Source organism: Chlorocebus sabaeus, unplaced genomic scaffold (assembly GCF_047675955.1).
Source record: "Chlorocebus sabaeus isolate Y175 unplaced genomic scaffold, mChlSab1.0.hap1 unalloc_scaffold_235, whole genome shotgun sequence".
Lineage (NCBI taxonomy): Eukaryota > Metazoa > Chordata > Mammalia > Primates > Cercopithecidae > Chlorocebus > Chlorocebus sabaeus.
This window is the reverse complement of record NW_027327521.1, coordinates 347,869-373,376: the sequence shown is the minus strand read 5'-3', so window position 1 is coordinate 373,376 and position 25,508 is coordinate 347,869. Positions and strand designations below refer to the sequence as shown.

The 25,508-nt window shown below is 33.9% G+C and overlaps 1 protein-coding gene across 11 annotated transcripts in view; it reads right to left on the bottom strand.

Moving 5' to 3' along the window:
* Positions 1 to 25,508, bottom strand: part of LOC140711153 (neuronal pentraxin-2-like) — a 101,683-nt gene that overhangs the window by 35,755 nt on the left and 40,420 nt on the right. The window contains exons 2-3 of one of the 11 annotated variants that reach the window (XR_012092292.1): positions 21,882 to 21,956; positions 3,784 to 3,870 (exon numbers count right to left, since the gene is read on the bottom strand). The exons of 8 other annotated variants lie outside the window; for them this stretch is intronic. Coding sequence is in view for 1 of the 3 variants with exons in the window: in XM_073014058.1 (XP_072870159.1) it covers positions 3,808 to 3,870 (63 nt within the window). In the remaining 2 variants the exon portion in view is untranslated. Of the gene's footprint in view, positions 1 to 3,783; positions 3,871 to 21,881; positions 21,957 to 25,508 lie in introns of those variants that run through there. 2 more of the 11 variants (XR_012092289.1, XM_073014058.1) reach the window with 2 other exon arrangements.

Sequence of the window (25,508 nt, the reverse complement as noted above, 5' to 3'; positions counted from 1 at the left end):
AGATACAGAAGAAGCATCCAATAAAATCCAACATCCCTTCATGATTTAAAAAACCCACAAAAAAACAGGCATCAAAGGAAAATACCTCAAAATAATAAGAGCCATCCATGGCAGATACACAGCCAACATCATATTGAATGGAGAAAAGTTGAAAGCACTCCCCCTAAGAACTGGCACAAAACAAACATGTCCACTCTCCTCACTCCTATTCAACATAGTATTGGAAGTTCTAGCCAAAGCGATCAGGCAAGAGAAGGAAATAAAATGCATTCAAATTGGAAAAGAGGAAGTCAAATTATCTCTGGTCCTTATGATATGATTGTATACCTAGACAACCCTAAGATTCCTCCAAAAGACTCCTAAAGTCAATAAATGATGTCAGTAAAGTTTCATGATACAAAAATCAATGTGCATAACTCAGTAACATTTCTACACACAACGTTCAAGCTGAGAGCAAAACCAAGAACTCAATCCTATTTACGGTGGCCAGAAAAAAAATACTTTAGAATACGTTTAACCAACTAGGTGAAAGATCCATACAAGGAGAACTAAAAACACTGATGAAAGAAATCATAGATGACAGAAACAAATAAAAAAAAATCCCATGCTCATGGATTGAAAGCATCAATATTGTTAAAATGATTATACTGCCCAAGGCAACCTACAGATTCAACACAGTTCCTATCCAATTACTAATGTCATTTTTCACAGAATTAGAAAATCCTAAAATTCCCATGGAAGCAAAAAAGAGCTACAATAGCCAAAGCAATCCTCAGCGAAAAGAAGAAATCTGGAGGCATCATATTACTTGAATTCAATTCATACTACAAGGCTATAGCAGGTGTAAAAGCATGGTACTGACACAAAAATATACATGTAGATCAGTGGAAAAGGATATAGAACCCAGAAATACAGTCACATACCTACAACTGATTGATTTTTGACAAAAAGGTCAAAAATAAAAAACGGCAAAATGAAAACTTATTTGATAAATGGTGCTGGGAAAGTTGGCTAGCCATATGCAAATACATGAAACTGGACCCCTATCGCTCATCATATATAAAAATCAACTTAAGATTGATTAAAGACTTAAATGTATGACCTAAAACTGTAAAACTCTTCAAAGAAAACCTAGAAAAAAGTCTTTTGGACATTGACCTAGGCAAAGAATTTATGATGAAGACCCTAAAAGTAAATGCAACAAAAACAAAAATAGACAAATGACACTTAATTCAACTAAAAAGCTTCCCCAGAGAAAAAGAAATAATCAGCAGAGTAAGTACATAATCTAGAGAATGAGAGAAAATATTTGCAAATTATGCCTCCAACAAAGGACTAATAATATCTAGAATCTACAAAAAACACATCAACAAGAAAAAAATAAACAATCCCATTAAAAACTGGGAAAAAGACATGAGCAGACATTTCGCAAAAGAAAACACACAAGCAGCCAACAAACACATGAAAAGAATGCTCAACATCACTTAATCAGAGGGAGACAAATTAAAACCATACTGAGGTATCATCTTGCAATAGTCAGAATGGCTACCATTAAAAAGTCAACAAACAACAGATGTTGGCATGGATGTGGAGAAAAGGGAATGCTTATGCCCTGTTGGTGGGAATGTCAGTTAATTAAACCTCTATGGAAAACAGTATGAAGATACCTCAAAGAACTAAAAATAGAATTACCATCCAATCCAGCAATTCCACTACTTGCTATCTACCTAAGGGAAAATGAATCATTATAGAAAAAAATAAAAACCAAAAAACCTTCACTCGTATGTTTATCTCAGCACTACTCACAATAGCAAAGTCATAGAACCAACCTAAGTGCTCATTAATGGTTGATTAGATAAAGAAAATGTGGTATATATACACACCATGGAACATTATGTAGCTATAAATAAAACAACAAAATTGTTCATTTTGAGGCAACATGGATGGAGATGGAGACCTAAGTAAAATATCTCAGAACAAAAAATCAAATGCTGCACATTTTCACTTATAAATGGGAGCTGAACAATGGCTAAACATGGACATACATACAAAATTTTAAAAGTTAATATGAACTGAATTCTAGAAAACCCATAGAATGGGAGAAAACATTTGCACATATTATATCTGATAAGTGATTAATGATGAGAATATATAGAGAACTCCTAAAACTCAACAAAATACACAACCCTATTCAAAAATGGGCAAAAGACTTGAATAGAAATTTCTTCAAAGAAGATACACAAATGACCATAAAGCACATGAAAAGATGCTCAATATCACTAATCATCAGGTAAATGTAAATTAAAACCACAATGAGATATACTCTTGAACCTGTTAGAATTTCTATTATCAGAAAAACAAAAGATAAGTGTTGGGTGAGGATATGGAAGAAAGGGAACTCTTGAACACTGTTGGTGTAAATATAAATTCATACAGTCAGTATGAAAAACAGTAAAGAGGTTCCTCAAAAAATTGAAAATAGAGCTAGTATATGATCCAGCCATCCAACTTCTAGATCTATATCCAAAGGGAATGGAATTAGAATGTCAAAGAGATAGCTGCACTTCATCGTACCATTATCCACAAGAACCAAAATATGGAAGCAACCCAAGTGTTCATCAATGGATGAATGGGTCAACAAAATGTGGTATATACATACCATGAAATAATATTCAGCCTTAAAAAGGAAGGAAATTCTGGCATGTCCTACAACACAGATAAACCTTGAGGATATTATGCTGAGTCAAATAAGCCAGTCAAAAAAAATTATTGTATGATCCTACTTGGGTGAGGTATTCAGAGTAGTCGAAATCATAAGACAGAAAGTTGAATGGTGGTTGCTAGAAGTTGGGGGAGAGAGGAAATGGGAGTTATTGTTTAATGGATATACAGTTTTAGTTTTAAAGGATGAAAAGATTTCTGTAGTTGGAAGGTGATTATGATTGCAAAACATGAATATACTATTATTAATACCATTAAATTGCATACTTAAAAATAAATGGTCAAAATGATAAATTTTACATTAGGTATATTTATCACAATAAAAATATTGAAAAAGAAATGCTGCCATCTGTATCTTACTCCTCAGTAAATCTGAGGCAGGTCTTGGTCCCTATAGAGTCACACATTAATTGATACATGCCAAAATTTGCGAATGACTAATTCCAGATTGAATGAATTTTGAGTTGTTCCACCTACAGCAAACATAAATTTAAACTTTTGTGCAAATGATAATATACTTTTCTACTACAAGACTTCTGAGAGATATTTATGGCCTAAGTTTCTCATTCCTAATACAATCTGTAGCTTAATATGACCTCGAAAGGCCTTTGAAACGAATTAGTAATTAGGCTTCCCAGTTCTTTGCAAATCATGAGGAGAAAATGATAGCAAGTTAAAATGTAGTCAATTCTTAGGCTGATAACTTGAATAACTCTAACGAGTGATTCTTTCCATATTCAATATAAATGAGGAATGGGAGGAAATTGTTCGAGGAGATGGGATAGGCTGGTAGAGAAATTTTAAAAGAAACTGTAAACAAGAAAATTATATTCAAATGTATTAACACAGTCACTTTGAAAAATCTAATATAATCATAGACTCAAGAGTATGTTGGTTGTATAAAACAATATAACTCTTTAATTTTAAAAAGCTGGGAAAATTGGGGCCAAGTTTCAATAATTTAGATAACTTACCCACAAGTAATTACTGGTTTTAGAAAAACTAGAGGTACATTGTTTGGTTCTTATTTCAGTTTTTTAAAAATAGTATATTACCCAGTAAATTTTGGATTATGTCCTCTCAAGGTTAGCTGTCTGATTCTGTTCCTTCATTAACTTGGATAATTGCACCATAAAGGTCTTCAACCATCTGAAAAAAATCACGGGTATGAGTTCTTGTTTAGTTGCATAATTTCTGAACAGACATCCAGAGTCAATATACATTTGTAGTAAATGAATAAAATGTTCAAAGAAAACAAAAATGTCTACTGCTATATAATAAAGTATAATGCAAATTAGACAGAAAATAAGTGACTCCAGTATGTATAGAGATGAAAAAAATCCTTGGCTTTGTTGTAGCTTTCTGAAGCCTTTAGTCATTCTAATATTTAATTTTCTTTTAATTTAGGAACATATCTGCTGTTTTGATTGTTTATTTTTCATAGTCTCCACCCCTGCCCCACCAACTTTTTCCATAGTTTGAATTTATTTGTATATTTGTCATTTTTTTGTTTCAGTATACAAGAATATTATTATAATGTAGTTTAAAAATTCTTTTGTTGCAGACTTTCTCTCAAAAAGGGAAAGAGTAAAGGGCACAGCATGAGAAAGCACGAAATGTTCTATGCAATTCAAGATCATCATTCTTTCTCCTAATGACATCCAAATGACCTACAGTTAAATGGCCCCTGTGAAAAAATACACACCATAATACTTCCATTATCAATGGATACTAGTAGCCAAATGACTGAACTTTTGCCTGACCTAATTCAAATGAATTGGTTTTATTTTCAATGTACTAAGGCACAAAGTAATTAATTCATTTCAGCTTTAGTTATTGGAGGGAGAGATGGGGTAAAAGAAGGAAGTAAACAATTTTGCGCTATTTTGTTTATTTCATATACATTATTTTACTTAATTCCCCAAGGTAGGTGGTATTAACACATTTTACAATGAGGAAGTTGAGGATGCTCAGAAAAGTTATGTAAATTATTCAGGATTCACAGTATAAGTAAACAGCAAAGTTAAAATTTGCACCTAAATGAATATAACCTTAAATCCTTCTTTAGTTGGCACTTCATCACAATCAACAGGCATTCAGACATTAATTTCATAACTATTTATTGACGTTTATTATGACTAGCTCTTTTCCTAGGAGTTGCTGAAGATCCGTAAAACTAATAATCCTATTGTTTAATGTTTTCAAAAAAAAATTCTAGGATAGACTATTATTAAGCAGATCATTTTTTCAACCCTTAGTAATCCCTTACAATGCATAATACCTTCAAAATTTATAAAACCTTTTTCATATACAGCATAATCTTATTTAATTATAGGAATTCTCTTCAGAAACTGGCTTTAGTTTCATAAGACCAAGTGATATTAAAATAAATATTTCCTGTTTTGATGCTAGAAGCTACGTAAGTTAAATGTGACAAATTGATTATCTTGATTTGCCAAGATATTTAATAAAAATATCCTGTGCCAGCCAAATGGGCAACATAAGAGAAAATGGTTATGAAAACATACAGTTTGGTAAATTTGTAAGTGGTTGAACTTCTGCACTCAAATAGTATTAGCTAATTAATCTATTTTGTCATTATCTACATATGTAATTTATATAGTCCAGGAGAGAGATTCTTTGGGATATAAATTTAATACTGTCCCATTCATTGGTCACCAGAAGGTAGATAACACAAATCTCAGGGAAGCTGCTTATATATTAGAAAATAGAATAAGACATTTAAAATAATTTTTGTAAATGAAAATTATGAAAGCATATTAACAAAATGCATATCAGCTTTGATAAATATAAAGCCTTGATTTACACTCAGATAAGTAAATTGCATGAATGCAGCATGAATGGATACTTGCCTAAATAGTATTTTACATGAGCTTTTTTTGAACTTTTTATTTTATATGAATCTTTATATGAAGATTTTAATATATTTGTTGATTGAACAATCATTACAATACAAAATGAAAGTATTGCTAAGTAATTAAACTTGGGCCGCACTAATATAAATATGATGAAATGTAGTTTGGGAGATTCGGGACCTTGGAAAGCTTTTATTTCTGTTGTTCAGACAATAATTTTAAAAGCCTTTATGTCTGTAAAATCACTACTCTACAAAAGTAACCAACAATTCAGGGAGAAGCCATGCAAGGATTAGCAGGAAGATAATAAAAGATCTAGAAACTACGAATGGGAAAAACATTGAAGGGATTGTGGCAGAGAGCAAAACATAAAAGACTTTAGCAATAAAATGTTGACAATTTAAAAATACCTGAATGGCTATCATATGGATTCAGCCTTAAGCTTCTCTAAAGATGTAGATTATAAGCTTGGGAAGAAGTTAACATTATGAAAATGCAGGGTGAAGCTTAGTCCAGGAAATATTTCCCAACAGTAATAGTCATTTTTGAAAGTGTTCAAGAGAAGCCAGATTATTATGTGTGACAGATATTAATAGGGGTGTTTCTACAGAGTATGAGATTGGGCTAAGGATACATAAGAACTTTTTGCTTTCTAAGACTTCTATTTCGTAGAGTACATAAGAGAACCTACTATTTATAGGAGGAAACATGTCAAGAGGTGGTAAAGAAAGGTAGAGCTAACTTAACATTTTGTACCACTTTTTAAATTAAGTATAATGATGTTGAGGTTAGAAGAAACATGATTATAAGAATTAAATCTAAGAGAGGTAAAACTGTTATAATAGTCACTAGAAAGTAGTTTATATGAAGAAATTGTTACTTTTTGTATTCTTTTGTGTATATATGTCTTCAATTCCCCCAGGGAAATTCTCAAATACATTTTTACATACCTGTACAAATTTTACATAAATGCAAAATTCTAGAAACTCCTGAAATCACACTGAAATATTTTTATATTGTTAAAATAATGTCCTTAAATGTAAAAATTAAAAACAAAGCAAATAAGCATTACATTTTTCAAAATCTATAATAAAGCATAAATCCCAAATACATACAGAATCATGTAACCAAAATAAGCAACAGAATCATAATATCATAAAACCTAAAAGTGAATAACAGGGAGACATCTTTTTAAAACATTATCTTTAACCACAGTGTAAGGAAAAGAAGGTTTATTTCTCGTGGAGCAATTTCTTGCACATAAAAACAACAAAGAAAAGATCTAGGTTCACTGTGCCATATCGAACGCTGGCAATTAAAAAAAAAAAAGTTACCAATTTAATCAGTCAGCTTTGCTTACACTAAAGGCTCTAAATCTGCCCCAAACTACTGGTTCTTCTAAGACAAAGCACAATTTTCCCTTAGGTTTCCTTGAAACCTGAAGGTACATTTCTACACAAAATTGTTCCAAGAAAGCTGGATTAAATACAGAAAAAGTAAACATGTCCATGTGCTAAATAACTATTTCAAGATAAGAAAATTAAGGAAGATATAATTATATTAGTCACAGACACCTATTTTCCATTTCTAATATTAATTTCTATGAAATAGACCTGTATTTTCTATTTTAAGAGACTAGAGATTTCTTAGCAATGGTATTGGCTTGTTGGGTGAAATTGCTGCAATAATCGCGGTAACCATGGAGTAAAGATTGAAGATATACATCTGGAGCAGACTAAAGCTAGGATTTCATGACCTGACTCCATCACAGTCCTGCCAAAAAAATTTCCTATCCTACTGGCTTCTGTGGCCTTGGAGATGCCAACTGAGCAGCTGAGGCACCAAAGAGACTCAAAAGTAAGGATGCAGATGGATTCAGAGTGCCCAGGACTATTCACAGCTAAACTCTGTTCCCATTTTGTAGATGAGAAAACAGACTTGGATGAGAAAACTGTGATCATATACACATCTGAACATACCTTTGGATACTTCTGAATGATTTCAAACTTTTTATGGGCTTCAAGTTTCATTTTCCAATGATAGCCTGTATTGTATGTGATTGTCAGTCTTACAGATGTAAATTTAACTTGACTATGCTAGAGACTGTACTTAACTCATATAAAGGTTCTCAGGAAATAGAGTGTGAGTGCCAGTGTAATAATCTGCCTCCCCCAGTTCTTCTTTCCTAGAAGATGTTTGTGCTGTTTAGTTTTCTTGTTTTTCCTCTGTATAATTTCTCAGCGTTCTTAATGGCATTGTTTTCTTGTTTGTTTGTTTTTGTGTTCCTTGTGAGCTTATGTTTCATGAGAATCAAGCGAAGATGCTATGTAATCTTACGTAGAAATAACCTGTATCTTTTCCTGTGGTTCTGTGATATACCAGTTGGAAAGCCACCAGTCCTCCATTGAAGAAATTAGGAAATTGTTCTACTCCTGAGTTTCTTTGCTGCCAAAGCCACTACTGTCATATTCTCTGAGCCAGAAGAGATCCAGGTCCCCTGTGCAGTTCATCTGTTACAAAGGGGTCATCAGGTACTCCTAGGACTGCCCATGTAAGACTGACTGCATTCCTTTCCAGAATCCACATTTCTCTGCAAGGCAAGCTTTGTCCAGGTATTCAGACCCTCATCCAACTCTATGCCCTAAAGCCACAGGCTTCTATGTTGCACATATGGTGATTGAGTCTTGTATCCAAGGTCTCTCTGCATGGTATTCCCTGTCTTTGATCGCCTTGGTAGATTCGCGTAATGCCTCCCTAACTTTAATGAGCACAGGCATCGCCTGGAGATCTTATTACAATGCAGAATCTGATTCAGTAGGGCCTCTAGTTGGGCCCCAGTGTCTGTCAAGTGAGACAGATGTTTCTGGTCTGCAGACCACATTTTGTATAGCAAGAAGGTAGTTAGTCTAGTTAGTAGTGATTTGAAAAGGCAAAAGTGGCAAGTAGCTGTGTTAGTGAATAGTGGTCACTGCTAAAGCTGGATGCCCATCTGTTCCATTTCTTAGAAAACTTTTCCTGTAAATTTTATACCACCATTTTTTCACCTACTTGATGGAACTCCTAATTATAACTGTAAGGAAAAAACAAATTATGTTAATATATTAGTAGAAATATTAAATTGGTAAATTTAGGAGAATATGTGTTGGTCAAAACAATATATGAAGATGTTAGTGAGTTAATATTTGCTTATGAGTTTTCGATACCATTAAACGTAGAGGCATCACTGGTATGACCAAAGTTTATCACAGGGAACAAAAAAAGACTGCAGGTTTTAAACTTGCTGGCCGGCTACAGTTCACTCTCCTTATGCAAATGAACTATAATGAGTAAGATCACATGCAATTAAATTAAGTATCAGGGATGAGGTTACATGATAGCTGGCACACAATGGGATTCACAGGAAGGATTTTACAGCAAGTATTTTGGTCAGGATTTGAATCCAAGAGACTACTGAGTTTGCATTTTTAATCACTAATGTAAGCATTTGGAAGTTGAATTATATTATAGCTTCTGAAGTTTCACTTGGCTTGTTCAGCTGTGAAATGACAGTAGGAAAAAAGTCTTACATACTGAAATCAAAGAACAACTGTTCGGTGGAAATCTAAAAGGCCAGGTTGAAAAGAGTTCTTAGCTATATCGGCTTCAGTAATACTTCAGAGTACCTAGAGGTCAACTGTCATTCAAAAATTTTAATTGGAAAATTCCAGAAATAAATAATTCATAAGTTTTAAATTGTGTGCCATTCTTAGCAGCATGATGAGATCTCACAGGGTCCCACTCCATTCCAGGACCCAAATTGTCCCTATGTCCAGTGTATCCATGCTGTCTTCACTACATGCCCATTAGTCTCTTAGTGGCCATCTCAGATCTGATAAGATCAGCTGTCTCACTATTGCAGTGGCTGTGTTCAAGGAACATTATTTTGCTGAATAATGGCCCCAAAGTGCAAGAGTAGTGATGCTGGCATATTGTTATAATTGTTCTATTTTATTATAGTTGTTGTTAATTTCTTACTGTGCCTAATTTATAAATTGAAGTTTATTATTGTTATGTATGTATAGGAAAAAACATAGTATACATAGGGCTCAGGACTATCTGTGATTTCAGGCATCCACTAGGCATCTTAGAATATATCAGCCACAGGTAAGGGGGGACTACTGGACCTCATTTTTAAATGTACTCTTCCTACATAATTGTAACTTCATGCCCTTTAACTAAATCTTGCTACTTCCCCACTACAATCCAGTCCCACTCCTGGTAACTACCATTGCTACTCTCTGTTCCTATATATTATACTTTTTTTAGATACCATATATATGTGAGATCATGCAGTATTTTTCTTTCTGTGTCTGGCTTATTTCACTCATAAAACTGCCATTTATAGAAGAAAATGTAATAGGCAGCATATGCAATCCTAAATAACACGATTGTCAGGTCCCTAGGTTAAGAAGAGTTAGATTTTCAGAGATTAGTATTAATTATCGTTAATTGGCATAATGCCTGACATATTGTATTCAATAAAACTTATTGAATGAAGACAGGAAGGAGCTTCTGAAAAATACACTCAAACTTCTAGGATTTCAGAGCTTCCCTAAACTCAACACAAAAGATGATTCCTTTGCTGTACAATCACAAAATCTAGCGGCGAGAAAACATCCATTCAACAATTAGAGAGAATCAGAAATAGAGAATAGGTAACTCTCGATTAAGAGAGTTAGCCAAGGGCATTTAATTGACAAGTTCTCTGACTTGAAACCTCCTCTTACAATGTCTTCCCCAAACAGATAAGCACAGTGATGGGCTGCCTCTCTGCAGTGGTCAACCCAAGCATCCATGTCTACCTTATCCTCTCTTCTTCACTTGAAATTTGGTCTCCAGCATCATTTGCCACTGATACAATAATTTACTCTAATCCATATTATCCTAAACCAAAATATTTTTGAATGCAAAATAAGAGGTGAGTCTCTCAGCAGAAGAGAATTCTCTGGCAAAGAGAACCACAAAGTTTTGGTGGTGGGGGAGCATTGCTAGAAATAGTAATCACAATTAAGACAACTGAAATAGCAATGGATGGAATAAAAACATAATTATATCCCAGGCTATGGTGTCTCTGTTGTTATTGTATTGTCCCTTCACAAGCTTTTAGGTATTTATAGAAATACCCACAGCTCTGGATAGTTTCTACATTTTGTTGCTGATATTATTATTATCAATATATTTAGTTTAGCTTCCACTTCACCTTCTTTTGACAGCTTCCTTTGTGTTTTTTTGAGAAATTGTCTCTTTTCCTGTTGTTTACAGCCTAGTGAACATTTTATTTCAGGCATATTACCCTTCCCTAGCCAAAAGAGATAGATTGGTAACCTGAGACAGATATTTGGACACTCTCTCTCCTTATAATCCAAATAATGGCATAAGAATGAAATTTGAAAATGGGTTCATGTGAGTCTAGCTAGCAATTAGACTTTTTAGACCCTGTAGTTACTTTGGATTTATCATTTTCCATGTCTGATTCTCCAGTCTTCTCATGAAAATTGTAAACTCTCGCATAGTCTTCCAATACATTCATTTTTGCTTAGGTTAGGCAGAGTTAGTGTCCATTTGTGGCAATTAAAAAAAAAAAAACTAATATATTGCCTACACTTGATTGTAGGAGTTCAGAGCTCTCTTGTGCTATGCCTCTACAGCATGCTTGGAGCTCATAACCCAACCCAGTGTCTCCTAGCAGCCTCCTTTCCCCACTGTTTCTTGCCCTTTTATTGCTGACCTGTGTTAGCCCCTACTCTGACCTGATTTTATCTATGTGAAATATTCAACCACAGCTTGATCATATCCTGAGATGTCTAATTTTTTCCCGAGTCCCTTAAATCCTGAAATAAGTTATCACTTTCATTAACATAATTTTTATATTCACAAGCCAAATCTTTGCTTAGTTACTCTTTAATTGGTAATCATATACTATTTTTCCATTCTATTACACCATTCCTGATGTTCTAATTATTAATCAAAATAGTCCAACCTAACAAACTAAATTCACAATCATCTACATGAAAAATGAATCACTATGAAATGCAAATTTAATCTCACAAGAAGTATTTTCCAAACTGCTGAATGGGTTACATAAAAAACTACTTCAAAATTTAAAAATATATAAAGGACAAAGGATCTGTTTTCTGCTTTTTGAGATTATCCTAAGATATATTTGTGGTTGAATAAGAGAATAAATATAGTTCTTAATTGCTTCTAAGACAATTCCAGTCTGAATTCCCTGAGTATAATTATTTTAATGTTTTCACACTTACTGTATCTTTTTATGATTTCAAAATAATTATTACATTAAATACTTACAAACCCACTATTCAAAATACTTCATTAATTAAACTAATATGAACAGAAAAATATTATTTTATCTTTTTCCCAAATAAAAAATGTCACTCAGTAATTAAAAAAAAAAATGTTAGACAAAGAACCACACAAACAGAAAGTGCTATTTTGGGTCTCTATTAAAGAATATGGAATCATTTTTCAGAAAAAACATGATAATGACATGAAAATGTGATGAATGCTTAATGAGATCTTACTATATTATTTATAGTATTGTTGATTACTATTGTGTTCCTTCACAGACTCGGTGCAGTGCAAAGGGCAAAGGCTAGTGACCATCTTTAGAAGAAAGAGAATGATGTGTTTCAGGTGCCCTGAACATGCTGCCAAGGACAAAATCAGAAAGTGCTAAAAGCAATTACAAAGAACAATCATCACTGAAACTTATAGCACATGTTGAAAAACTATATCCATATTGCCTAATTATCTCTGTAGGAGAACTTTTCCTCTCCAGTGACCAGAAATTTTAAATTCAAATTTTTGTATATACAAGTCAACATAAACCCAGAAAAAACCCCTCATAATTGCAAAACTGGGAAATAAAACCACAGAAGTGATTTAAACTAACAGAAATGGCACATAAGTGAGTTCAGCTAACAGAAATAGAAACTATCATTCCACAACAATTTTTTATGTGTTTTTTATTTTGTATTTTTTTTTTGAGACGGAGTCTTGCTCTGTCACCCAGGCTGGAGTGTGGTGGTGTGATCTCGGCTCACTGCAAGCTCCACCTCCCGGGTTCACGCCATTCTCCTGCCTCAGCCTCCCCAGCAGCTGTGACTACAAGCGCCCACCACCACGCCCGGCTAATTTTTTTGTTTTGGTATTGTTAGTAGAGACAGGGTTTCACCCTGTTAGCCAGGATGGTCTCGATCTCCTGACCTCGTGATCCGCCCGCCTCGACCTCCTAAAGTGCTGGGATTACAGGCATAAGCCACCGCGCAAGGCATTCCACAATTTTTTTAAAAAATCATTCTTAAATGGAAATACAAAGAAATGCTCTAATCTCCTATAACTAAAGGAGTCTATAAGTTAAACAACTAGGCTGATTCACAAACAGTGACTTCTCATCTTTTGAATGTCAGTTTCACAGATGATTTAGATGGGGAGTGTATTGGGGAAGTAGTTAGTGGGTACAAAAATATAGTTAAAATGAATAAGAGCTAGTATTTTACAGCCCAAAGCATGATTATATTCAACAACAACAACTAGAAGGGTACAATTGTAATGTTTGTAACACAAAGAAATGATAAATGCTTCAGGTGATGTGTAACCCATTTATCCTGATGTGATTATACACAGTGTATGCGTGTATCAGAATACCACATGCGCCCTATAAATATATACACCATATACTCATGACATGTTTTAAAAGAAATAAAAAATACTAAAATTACTCAAAGGATATCTGATATAAACCTCCAAAAAAACTGATCTATAATTATGAATGACATCTTCACCGCCAGCATAATTTTGAAATAAAAATGTATGAGTAAAACACTACTTTTGATACTTATATTTATATGGATGTTGCAATTTTAACATTGTGAAAATTCAAAGAAACAATTACTAAACATAATTAGAATGTTTGCCTGCCTTCACTTAACAATCAGAGTTGAGAAGAATAACAAAGTCTACCATTAAGTCGTATTACAGGTTTTTCCTGACAATATAAATATCCACATATTTCAACTCATTGAAGGCATACAAGTCATCCCATTTTTAATATATAGCTCCAACTAAAGAAGATACAAACCCTTCTTTGCAAACTTTTTTATCTATAATATCAATAAAATCTCTTAAAACCTATAATAATGTTGCAATCTTTCTATAGATGTAGAGTAACTTTGATCCTCCTCCGTCTTCCTCCTCTTCTTCTCCAGGATGAGGGTCTCATTATGTTGCCCAAGCTGTAGTGCACGCCTATTCACAGGTGCAACCATAGTGCACTACAACCTTGAAATCCTGGGACAAAGCAATCCTCCTGCCTCAACCTCCCTCACAGTTGGACTACAGGCCATGCCACTGTGTCTGGCTTGGTTTTGACATTTCCTCTTATACTCACTGCTCACACTTGAACAAACTCTACACATTGCAAAGATTCCACATTTTAAATATTTTACCCTATTTTATGTGCTTTCCTAGTTAATGTTTGTTACTTCTAACAAATCAATTCATAATCTCTCTATAAAAATTCCCCTCCCAGTAAAGCAGAATTTCAAGAGCCTGGCTAAGCAAAGGGTGGGAGAAAGCCTCCAGCCTTATCTGTATACTGTGAAACCCAGATACTTATAGCAAAGGATTCTGGGATCCATCCAAAGGGCTTAGGTAGTAAGGTAGAAGCCAGACAAGATTCAATTACGTGATAATGACACAGTCTATCTGGGAGAGAATATCAGAGTATGTTTGTTAGATGGAAGATAGGGGCATTCTTGGAGTCCATCCATTATGGATATTAATTAATTAAAAATTTTAGTGCATTCATTGTCTCAGCCATGGACAAAAAGAGTTTCTAAGGGCAACAAACCAGCTCATCGAGATGATTTTTCTCACACAAGTGTTTTAAATTATTTTAAAACTTAGATATGGGGCTGGGCACGGTGGCTCACGCCTGTAATCCCAGCAACTTTGGGAGGCCAAGGCAGGTGGATCACGAGGTCAGGAGATCAAGACCATCCTGGGTAACATGGTTAAACCCCGTCTCTACTAAAAATACAAAAAAAATTAGCCGGGCGTGGTGGTGGGCACCTGTAGTCCCAGCTACTCCGGAGGCTGTGGCAGAAGAATGGCATGAACCTGGGAGGCAGAGCTTGCATTGCAAAGCATGTTCCATGGGAAAGCTGAAGTCACCCTGATTTGGTGAAAAGTCAGTTATCCAATCCCTAGTTGTATGTGTGTTTGCCTTATTTTTTATTTTGCCTATTCTTAAATTCCTTGAACCTGAAAAAGTCTCTCTTAACTTACATATATGTACATAGCACTAAATACACATTTGGTCTGAAAGAAGTAGATCTTGGTGAGAGTGAAGTAGATTTATTGCTTGTTAAGAACCAATTTAGTGTGGACTCCTGTGGTTTAATATTTATTGAGTGGCTACTCTCTGAAGTACTGTTCTGTATGAGACATTTCATTCTCAAACTATTTGCACTTAAAAAGCATTTAGGCAGAACACATTTCCACAGTTTCTTAGTCATGGTTGCCCTCTCACAATAGCATTTTAGAAGGATGACTTCTGTATTGCATTAAAAGATACACTTCAAACAGTCTGAATGTAATTCCATGGCAATCAGACATCTTAGGTTTCTGGAACAGATGCTGTATGGCCTGATCTGCTTTAAACATACTATGACCTAGCTGATCCAGGGACAAGATTAGGCAATGTGACCCTGGGCTCAAACTCCTCAAATCTTTTAGAAAAAGAAGTGAATTTTAAACAGTACATCAGAATGTATTTTGATCTAGCCTAGTGATCAGCATCTACATTTTTTATATTACTCTCTTTTTACTTAATAGTCACATAATATTATGATGCCATAAAAAGAAAACTGTTATACTGTTTAGTAAAATCTTGATGATAGAAGATCTTGTCATCTTTCAAACACTGCAAAAGGCCTCTAAGTGAGGTTTCTGCAATCCTGCAATTATAAAATAATACCATATCTTGGGAGAATACAACATGATTAAATATGGTTCCAGTCTTCTTAGCTAAAAATACTCATACTTCGCTCATTTGTAGAACCTGTTTAAAGATGATGATGCCAATCTCTGGAGATTAAATATTGAGATGTAGAAATGTCCTAAATTATCTGGCTTTGGTATTTGCCTTTCCCATGCTGCCTGCCATATTAAATATAATTCCTCAGAGATTTGTCACAAATAAAAATATAACTGACATATTAAATATAATTCCTCAGAGATTTGTCACAAATAAAAATATGACATATTAAATATAATTTCTCAGAGATTTGTCACAAATAAAAATATAACTATGACACTTGCTAATCAATGTTTTACAAAAATATATGGAAGAAGTTATATAGAGAGAATTAAATTCATTTCCAATTAGTAGTACCAAGCACTAACATGAGCTTTCTATACTATGACTGCTATCCCCAACTCCTGCTTAGTTTCTTACTGTACCTTTCTCAAATTTTAAACTCAGCATAATTCACCTTGTGATTTTCCTTTATACCTACCCCTGTCATTTGCTTTACTAAATTCTCAACCACTAGAGTGTAAACTATAATGGAAGGCATGCACTAAAATATTTAGTTTCTTGATCTATTGCTAGCACTAGTGTCTGGCATGTAGTAGACCCTCAACAAATATTTTCTGAAAAAAATGAATGAATTATTTAAAGTTCAGTTTAGTTATCAACACTTGCAGGAGGTCTTTTTTGCTTCTCCCCTAGTACCATCAACCTAAATTAGATACCTCTTTATAATGTTCTCATGTTAATACATATATTTTCTATTGCTGCACAGACTACATTATTTTAGAATTTATTTGTTGATGTGAGTATTTATTCCTAGATGTTGAATTCCCTCTCACTAGGGACTCTGTTTTATTTATTTCTAAACATTTTTTCATGCCTAGTAGAGCAGATGACACATATGGGGCATTCAATATATATCTGTTGAATACATACATGAATAAATTCACTTTTAACACTAAAAAAAAATGTATGTTTGTGTGCATTTGTCAAGGTTTAATTCCACCCAGGTTTCTTCTAGGGACTGTCAAGGTTTGATGCATCTGCTTTAGGGACTAGATTGTATTCTCATTCTTTTGATTAAAAAGAAACAAAGATTTTATATTACCAAAAGAGAGAGATTGTTCCTTTTGTTTTTGTTGTTGTATGTTCACGTGCTCTTCATTACTTTTAAAACTGAATGCCGAGGGATAGCATTAGGAGATACACCTAATGTAAATGATGAGTTAATGGGTGCAGCACACCAACATGGCACATGTATACGTATGTAACAAACCTGTACGTTGCGCACATGTACCCTAGAACTTAAAGTATAATTTTAAAAACCTGAATGCCATAAAACATTTACATATTATGTATCTTTGTTCCAGGCTCCTTTTGATATGTGGGAAGCATCAGTATTCTCAATGATTGGGGTAGATGATACAGGGGTTTTGCTAACCACTTTCAATACACTGCCTTAAAGAGTAAAACAATGGTTCTGTTTTCATTGTAGAGCAAAAAATGTGGATCCACCCCAAACTCTGTTACAAACACCTTTTGCTTTATTTGTGATGCATTGGATATCTTTGTCTTACATAGTTATCATGGTGTGTGTGTGTATTCTCCCTCAGTACATAGTTACTCTTTCAAATAATTATTATAGTAACCTTGGATTGTAGTTAAGAAAAATAATCATTGACTATCAGTCATATCTTCCGTTGTGCATCATTTCATCTATATGTCAAAAATCTTTACCTAATTTTAAAATCATTCATGGCAATATCCGCGACAAAGATTTGCTTTGATTTCTATATCTTAAAATGAAAATGTAATAGAAAACCAGGAAAGCAAATGTCAAATGAAATATGAAGGTCAAGGCAAAAATGAATCTATTAGCAGAAATAAAAACACATATAGAAGGTAAATTTATTTGAAAGTCTATAAAATTTGTTTGTTTTCAGTAGCAGCAATGGGATATTCAGGAGTTGATGGCCAGTATATGAGGCCAAATGGTTAGCAGGTGATGCACAAGAGCCACAGGGAACAAAAACAATAAGAGAGAAATACTATAAGATCAACAACAGAAAAGAGGAGCTGGCACTCGGGTTGTTCTATATGGTTGTTCAAGATTCTGTTCAGTTGCTTTTATTCCTCTCTCATTCAAATGAGAGTCACTAAAAAACAAACATGTCCTAGAGGCCTGTGTAGAATTATGTATCATTCCAATGTCTAACATTAAAATAACGCTAGCTATAGTTTAGAAAACTTTGAAATGATTTTGTCTCTGTTCATATCTTAAAACAGAATAACTCTGACATTGTCACATTTCCTTTTTCTTCTTTTTTCTTAATTAAGAGAATTACAACACTTCAGTTGACAACAACCTTTCAAAATTATAATTTTCACAGACATATAGAAATAAAGCCATGCAGAAATATGCTTCCTCTATCAATTACAACAATCATGGTCTTTTAAAATTGCATATGGATGTAAAGAATTTTGGCTAAATCAGACTTCTTTAGTATTTGTGGATAGATGTTAAAGTAAAAAATATTTTCATTCTACCATTTTGAACCAATTATTTTGATTAACTTTTCACTTACTTTTGATCTTGTGGATTTTCAAAATTCATGTTGATGAGTGCAAATATTTGATCAGTGCATAAACAGTCAATTTTGAGATACAGTTTTTGAAGTTAACACAAATGCATTTTGATAATTTTCCATAATATGAAGATAAAATATTTAAATTTATTTATTTTCATGTGACTTGAGTTTTTCTTTCATAAATTGTACTATAAAGATGAGATTCATTTAATTTTATAATTTGTATCAAACTTTATAACAACTATCTTGCAGTTTTATTTTCTGGCTAAGTGCATTTTGCTTGATCAAATTTGGAGATATTAATAGTTTAAAAATTTAGTTATCTTATTTGATTTTAATCAGTAACACATTTTATCAAGTACAATTTTACCACCAATATATGAGGTTAATGTATATAGTTTTAAACAGAATTAACCAGATAGAAAGTTGCAGAATTTTATGTATAAAAATTTCAATGTGTTTAAATATAATTGTAGTCAGAATCATTGCTTTATTTTCTTTTTTTTCTTATAGCAACATTCAATTTGAAAGATTAATAAAATGAATGTTTCCATTTGTTTTTTAACTCAATTGTACCAAATAATAGCTGTAAACCTCTTAGGTACCACACACTTGCTCCTATTTTTGAAACCACTGAAAGCTCAACATTCTTTTCCTTATCTTTTCTGGAAACTTTTTTTTTTTAATTTGTGGAAGTTATTTTTCTAAGAAATACAAATTTTTTCTTGGTCATTTTGGATTTGACCTTGGAGGATTTTTTTCCTACAAATTTATACCAAAATATTATAAATTTTTAGGAATTCTATCCTATAACATGACAATGTGTAGCATTAGGACAAAGATCTCAGTTCTTTGTACTGAGATATCTCATGTATTCTCGGGACAGAAGCACTGGAAAGAAAACAATCAATATCAAATTGTCCTGCTTAGATGTATGCTGAAGTGAATTTAGAATTTATTAAAAAATAAACAAGTTCAAGACCAAAATTTCCAAACACTCTTTAAAGCTACTTCTGCAGAATATTTTTGATCATACGAAGGAGGGTGATTGCCAAGTTGTGTTGAGTGCAGTGAAGAACTCATGAGAAGACACTTATTCAATTATTTTAAAATGTGTAACTCATAAATTCTTTCTGAGAACTTCTTTTTAGCCACTAGGCTCTGTGTAACACCAAGTTGAATCCCTAGTTGTGGAGGATATACATAACAAATAAACAATTTCCGGATATTCTGTTAGCTAATAGTCTATTTCTTATGGTCTTATCATTAATGGAAGAGCAAAAGTAAAGACTGGGGTGGGTCTTGATTTGCAATTTGTAATTGTGTGAGCTGAAATATTTCTGGGAACTAATAACAGGTAGGAGCCAAGAGTTATTTGGCAGAGGGAGTCACTTATTTGAAAAAGTTATTTTAGGAGATATAAAAACACATTAGACCCCATTAACTGTCAGATAAGCAGAATAAAGGAATTTTTTTAAAAGTTTAAACAGGGAACCAGATAAAAGATGTAGTCCAAATCACTCTATTGTTTGCCATAATATGTAACTGTATATTTTCCCACAGCATTTATAAAAGAAGGTTCAGCAATCTTTCAAAATGGAGACAATACTTTGTGTAGCCTGTTTTTTGTATTTTTGCTGAATTTAAAGATCTTTAACATTACATCAAGTAACAGAAGGCCTTGAGAAAAAATAAAGAAAAATGGAAGTGTGCCATAACCAAATTTCACATAGGATTTTGCTTTTCCACTGTTTTTACCTCTCTCTTCCTGCCACCTGAGTACATAACTCTGCTTTCACTTTAGAGCTCTGGGATAATCATGACTTCATAAAGATTTGTTTCTAGAATGAATTCCATGAAAATATTTTCTGTATAGAACAGAAACTAGACATCATTGTCCAGGTCATCTTTATAGCAATTCAGTATTCCTTTGCTTTGATGAAGACTGTCAAGGTTGTAAAATCCAGAATATTTTCTTCTGCCCTCTTAACTACAATAGCATCTAATATTTGTACTATTACCCATTCTTTTGTGCCAATCTAACTTTCTTCCTAATTGTCCCAAGGCTGTTTGTATGGCATGGTAATTTTCCTTAAAATTCACAATTCAGCTTAGTACACCTTTAAGCAAATATTTTCAGGAACCCAAAAATGCAAATGAGTGGACAGAGATAGGCAGTTTGAAATTTTAAGACTGTTCATGTTTTTTGGCACATAACTGAGACGCGACACAAAATAATAAGGACCTTCTAATACAATACTTCATCTAGGCATACATACTAATATTGATTTAATAACTGCAACTTCTAATTACATATCTCTGATCCTTGCCATATTTTTTGTGCTTACAGTTGATAACTGAAAATAATCTTCTCTTCATTTTATGTTTGGTCATGACCTTATAATTTTTTAATGCAATACCATAATTTTGCCACAACTATTTTTATGAAAACATTTGTCTCCCACTCAAAAAAATGACAATGGGAAGACAAATGTTGTTATTACTAAATTCTTCCAGTACATGGCATTCCTCTGGGAGGAACAGGAGACTACTTTCTCTTTGTACTGCTTCATTTTTCTTCTACTTTCCTGTATGCCCTATTTTAACAACTTCTCAGTTAGTATTATTTTTGTGACCCTCACTTCTGATCTCAACTGGAAAAGTATCAACTATTATCAGCACCTAAAATGTTCTAGGCATTACTATAAGCACTCATTTAATTCAGAAAAAAACACTATGAGGTAGATGCCCATTTTAAAAATGGGAAAAATTAAAGCCCAAGGAAGCTGAAAAACTTGCCCAAGATCCAAAGCCAGTAAACATCACAGTTGGATTTCAAACTTAGGCTGTCTGGCTGAGAAAGTGTCACTGCTAAAGAGAGTGTCACACACTGTCATTTGGCCTAGCAATTTCTATTATATATTTTTGCTTTCAGTATACTATGTCTTCACTCTCTTCCAGAAATATTTGTTTTTAAGTTTCTCTTTCTTATTCTACTCTGATTATGAACATCTCTCTATATTCACTTTTGTTCCTTCTGAAGTATAACTTCTTCAACCTGAACTTCTAGGTCACTCTTTAATATTTAATCATGAATTACAGTAAAATTCCAAACTTATTAAAACTTTTAATAATTCATAACTCCTTTATAAATGCTAAGGAGTAAGGTTCCAGTGTTAATGTTGGATACATTTCTTGCTCTTCAGGACATGAAGATTTGCCCAAAGTACCTGTTACTTACAAAGGAAGTTTATTACTTCCAGGCAAAATCAGAAGTACATATCAAGCAGAGGTTAAGCATACACAGCACATGGTTTACACAGTTATTCTTCCAGGAATAACTTATTTCTGTAGAACAATAATCCCTGGTCTAGCAAATGCTCCTCAATCCATATCCAAAAACTGTAATGCAGAGACTGGAACTTTGCTGATAAGGAAACTATGATTGACCTGGGTGATCTAAACTAGTTTTTTTTGGTCTGAGTAGTTAATCATTTTTTCACAATGAAGACAGCTACTCAAAATAGCCCAAAGATGTTAATTCATTGGTAAGTCCAAACAAGGTTTTCTGATGAGAACATTATATCTATTAAGAAATACCTTGTTTATCCACGTGGAGCAGGGTTAGGTACCTGGAGAAATTGCTGAAGCATCAGAAAGCAGTTACTACATTTTCTGCAAAAAAAAAAAAAAAAAAAAAAAAAGAATTCATATTCTCCAAGGGACAATGTAGGAAGGAGAAAAAAGAGCCAACATGTTTGGTCATATGTTTAAGAAGAGAAAGAGTGAATTTCCACGAAGCAGTTATGATGGCACAAACAGTTCACATGGGATATAAATGTGTGTGGGGGGTGTGTGTGTGTATATGTGTGTGGTGTGTGTGTGTGATTTTCTGCACTGTGAAATGTGACCATTTTCTACCACCTTAAGGACTTTAAGAAAGACTACACAAACATTTCAATACCTGATGTGAACGGATGTCATCTGAAAATATATAACGGGGCCAGATTTTGCATCTTAGAAAGGGTGGATGGATATATACATGTAGTTGGAAGATCCTGGGCTGTTTTCTGAATTACATGGGTAATACTATATTAATTGCTTAGTAAGTGTCAGCAAGACAACATTGATTTAAATCTGGAAGCCAGAAACAACAATTTGGGATGATCAATGAATTCACAGATGGGAGCCAAAATGTTCCCGTGTGTGTGTGTGTGTGTGTGGGTGTGTGTGTGTGTGTGTGTGTGTTCCCGAGGCATGTAATCAACATTTTTTTAGAACAAGTACAAGGAACACTTCCATTATTTTACAACTCCTCTTACCAGAGCCAGAGGAGGAACAGGTGGATCATTCTGGGCACTTAAAATGACTTATGCCAAAGTAATGTATTAAATAAAGACTTTTTGTTGTGTCTGAATTTCAGACTTTCATCTATATAAGTCATTCTTAAGATCAGATCAGAGCTCACTTTTCTCAAGTAGCGCTTGACTGATAAAAACTTTTCTTCCTGGCTTCATCTGTATATCCGTTTTCTATTGCCACGTTACAAATTACCACAAATTTAGCAGCTAGAAACAGCACACATTTATTATCTCCCAGGTTCTGTGGACCAGGAATTCTACCATGATTTGCTCACAGGATGAAATCAAGATATCATTAGAGACTCTGAGCTGTTTGGAGGCTCAGAATCCTCTTTCAAGATCACATGACTGTTGGCAGAATTCAGTTCCTTGCAATTGGAGGTCTGAAGCCCTTAACAGCTAAAGGCTGCCTGCAGTTCCATGCCATTTGACCTTTTTAATAAGCAGTTCATGCATGTCATAGTAGCATGCTTCTTCAAGGCTTGTGATGAGTTTTTCAGTCCCGTCTTCTAAGACAGAGCCTTGCAGAATGTGTTGTAATCACAGAAGTGACATTATATCACCTTTGTCATATTATCTTGGTTAGGAGCAAGTCACAGTTTCTGCCCACACTCAAGGAAGGGAATTACACAAAGGCATGTACACCAGGAAGTAGGGATCATCGGGGCTTACCTAGGGTTGGTATGCCATACCCTGACTACTTTAGTAAATTGATCTTACTTTATTTTGTTTCTCAATTTTGTTCCAAATGATTTCTATCATATTGCCTAAAGTAACTAAGTCATTATGTTCATGTTTTTCTTCTCCAGCCCAGTGCCACTTAAATTTCTATCATTGAAGTCTGCTAATGGCTATTTAGTATGTATTTCTAAATAAATCACATGATGAATAAATGAACGAAATAATTAATACATAAATGTTTTGCATTCATTAAAAGCATGAGTATATAACAGTTTGAGTACTACAGATGTAAAATCATCTATGCCATGAAAACGTTTGGATTTGAGCAAAGTCTTGACATTTGGTGAGTTTTTGACAGATCCTATAGAGTTGGTGCCATATTGGGGCTGATGAGTGGAAATGCATAACAGCACACGTAGGAGCAGGCATAAACATGAAAGTTCATCGATAAGAGCAGAAGGTTCCTATGGGGCATATAGAGTTATATCATTACAATCATATGAAACCCCTAACCACCATCTTCAGGAGTCTCCTTTTTATTTCTTTTTTGACAGAGTCTCACTCTGTTGCTCAGGCTGGAATGCAGTGGCACAATTAAGGCTTATTGCAGACTCAACTTTCTGGGCTCAAATGACCCTCCCACCTCTGTCTTCTGACTAGCTGGGACCATAGGTGTGAACCATCATGCCTGGCTAATTTTTGTATTTTTTATAGAGATGAGGTTTTGCCATGTCACCCAGGCTGGTTTCCAGTTCCTGGGCTCAGGTGATCTACCTGCCTCGGCCTTCCAAAATGTTGGGATTACAGGCATAAGCCACCAAGCCCGGCCAAAATGTTTAACTGTAGACTAGATTTCAAAAAGATAGGACAAAAGGATTGAAACTATTTGGGTTTTGAGATTGCTCTCTGGGGACCTCTTTCTACTCAAGACAGCGCTATTTTTGAGAAACCTCATGATATAACTTATATATTAAGTGGATATCATGACCCCTGAAAAACTATTAATTTTTTGTTCATTTAATTCCACATTTCACATATGTGAATTACTTAACATTTTTTATATTTTATTATATTACAAAGATAACAGACAATATACTTTAGCTTAGTTTTTATTCTTTAATAAACTAAATGTAGTCTTTACTCTTCTCTGTGGCAACCTATATCAAGTATTTTGAATACTTCATTTACTAATTTGACTTACTTTTCACCCTTTCCTTTCATTAGCTAGACTTTTGTTTAGAATTTGCACAGTTATTTTCAACTTATATTTGAACAGTTTTTTTGAAGCATGTTAATCCCGACCTTTAGACACTCAGTATTTCAAGCCAAGCAAAACTATCTGTATATAGGTCAGTTGAGAAAGCAGAAAGAGCAGTCCTATCTTCATACTTACATTGTGCATCACAGAACAACAGAAAGACAGCATTCCTTACTTTTCTCACTCCTCTCCTCTTTCTCTTGAATGTGTCTTCCTTCTCAGCTTTTTTACCCCTGACTTCATCCAATTCCCATCACATTCGATGGTGTGAACAATCCAGTCAGTATAAAAGTTCAAACCCATCAATGCACTGTCTAGAATACTGTACATGCCAAAAAAAAAAAATCAACCTTGGCTTTTACATTTATTGCATTCACACTGTAGGAGGAGCTGCTTTTTGGATTCTCCCTTCCTGCCACTCCTAACACCCACTCTACAAATCAAAATCAAAAAAACAATTTTGTTGCAGCATTAATCACAGTAAGGAAAACGTATCTTTAAAAATAAATTGCGAGAGTCCATTTTTTATTAATTATTCAATCATGAGCTTGTTTTCTGGTAAATTCAAAAGATGATCTAAAGCATCTTTGCTAAAGCATTTCAAAGACCTTTAATGTTAATTACTACTTCATTGTAGCTGTCAGCATTTCATTATAGGTGAGTCATTCTGAGGCACTGTTACTCTGATCAGCTTCTACTTGTCATATCTTTGATTGATACAATCCTTTACTGACTTGACTTTTGCTTAACTATACCAATTAAATGTTGCTATGAAAATCCAAACTTAAAAAACCTTATTTGATTAAGAATTGTTGAAGTCCATATATTTTCTTTGGAACCGATATTCTCAGTATACTCACGATAATTCTGTCTTTCAAAAATCAATGGATTAGTCCAAAACAATGGTCTCCCATAATGTTGTTTAAA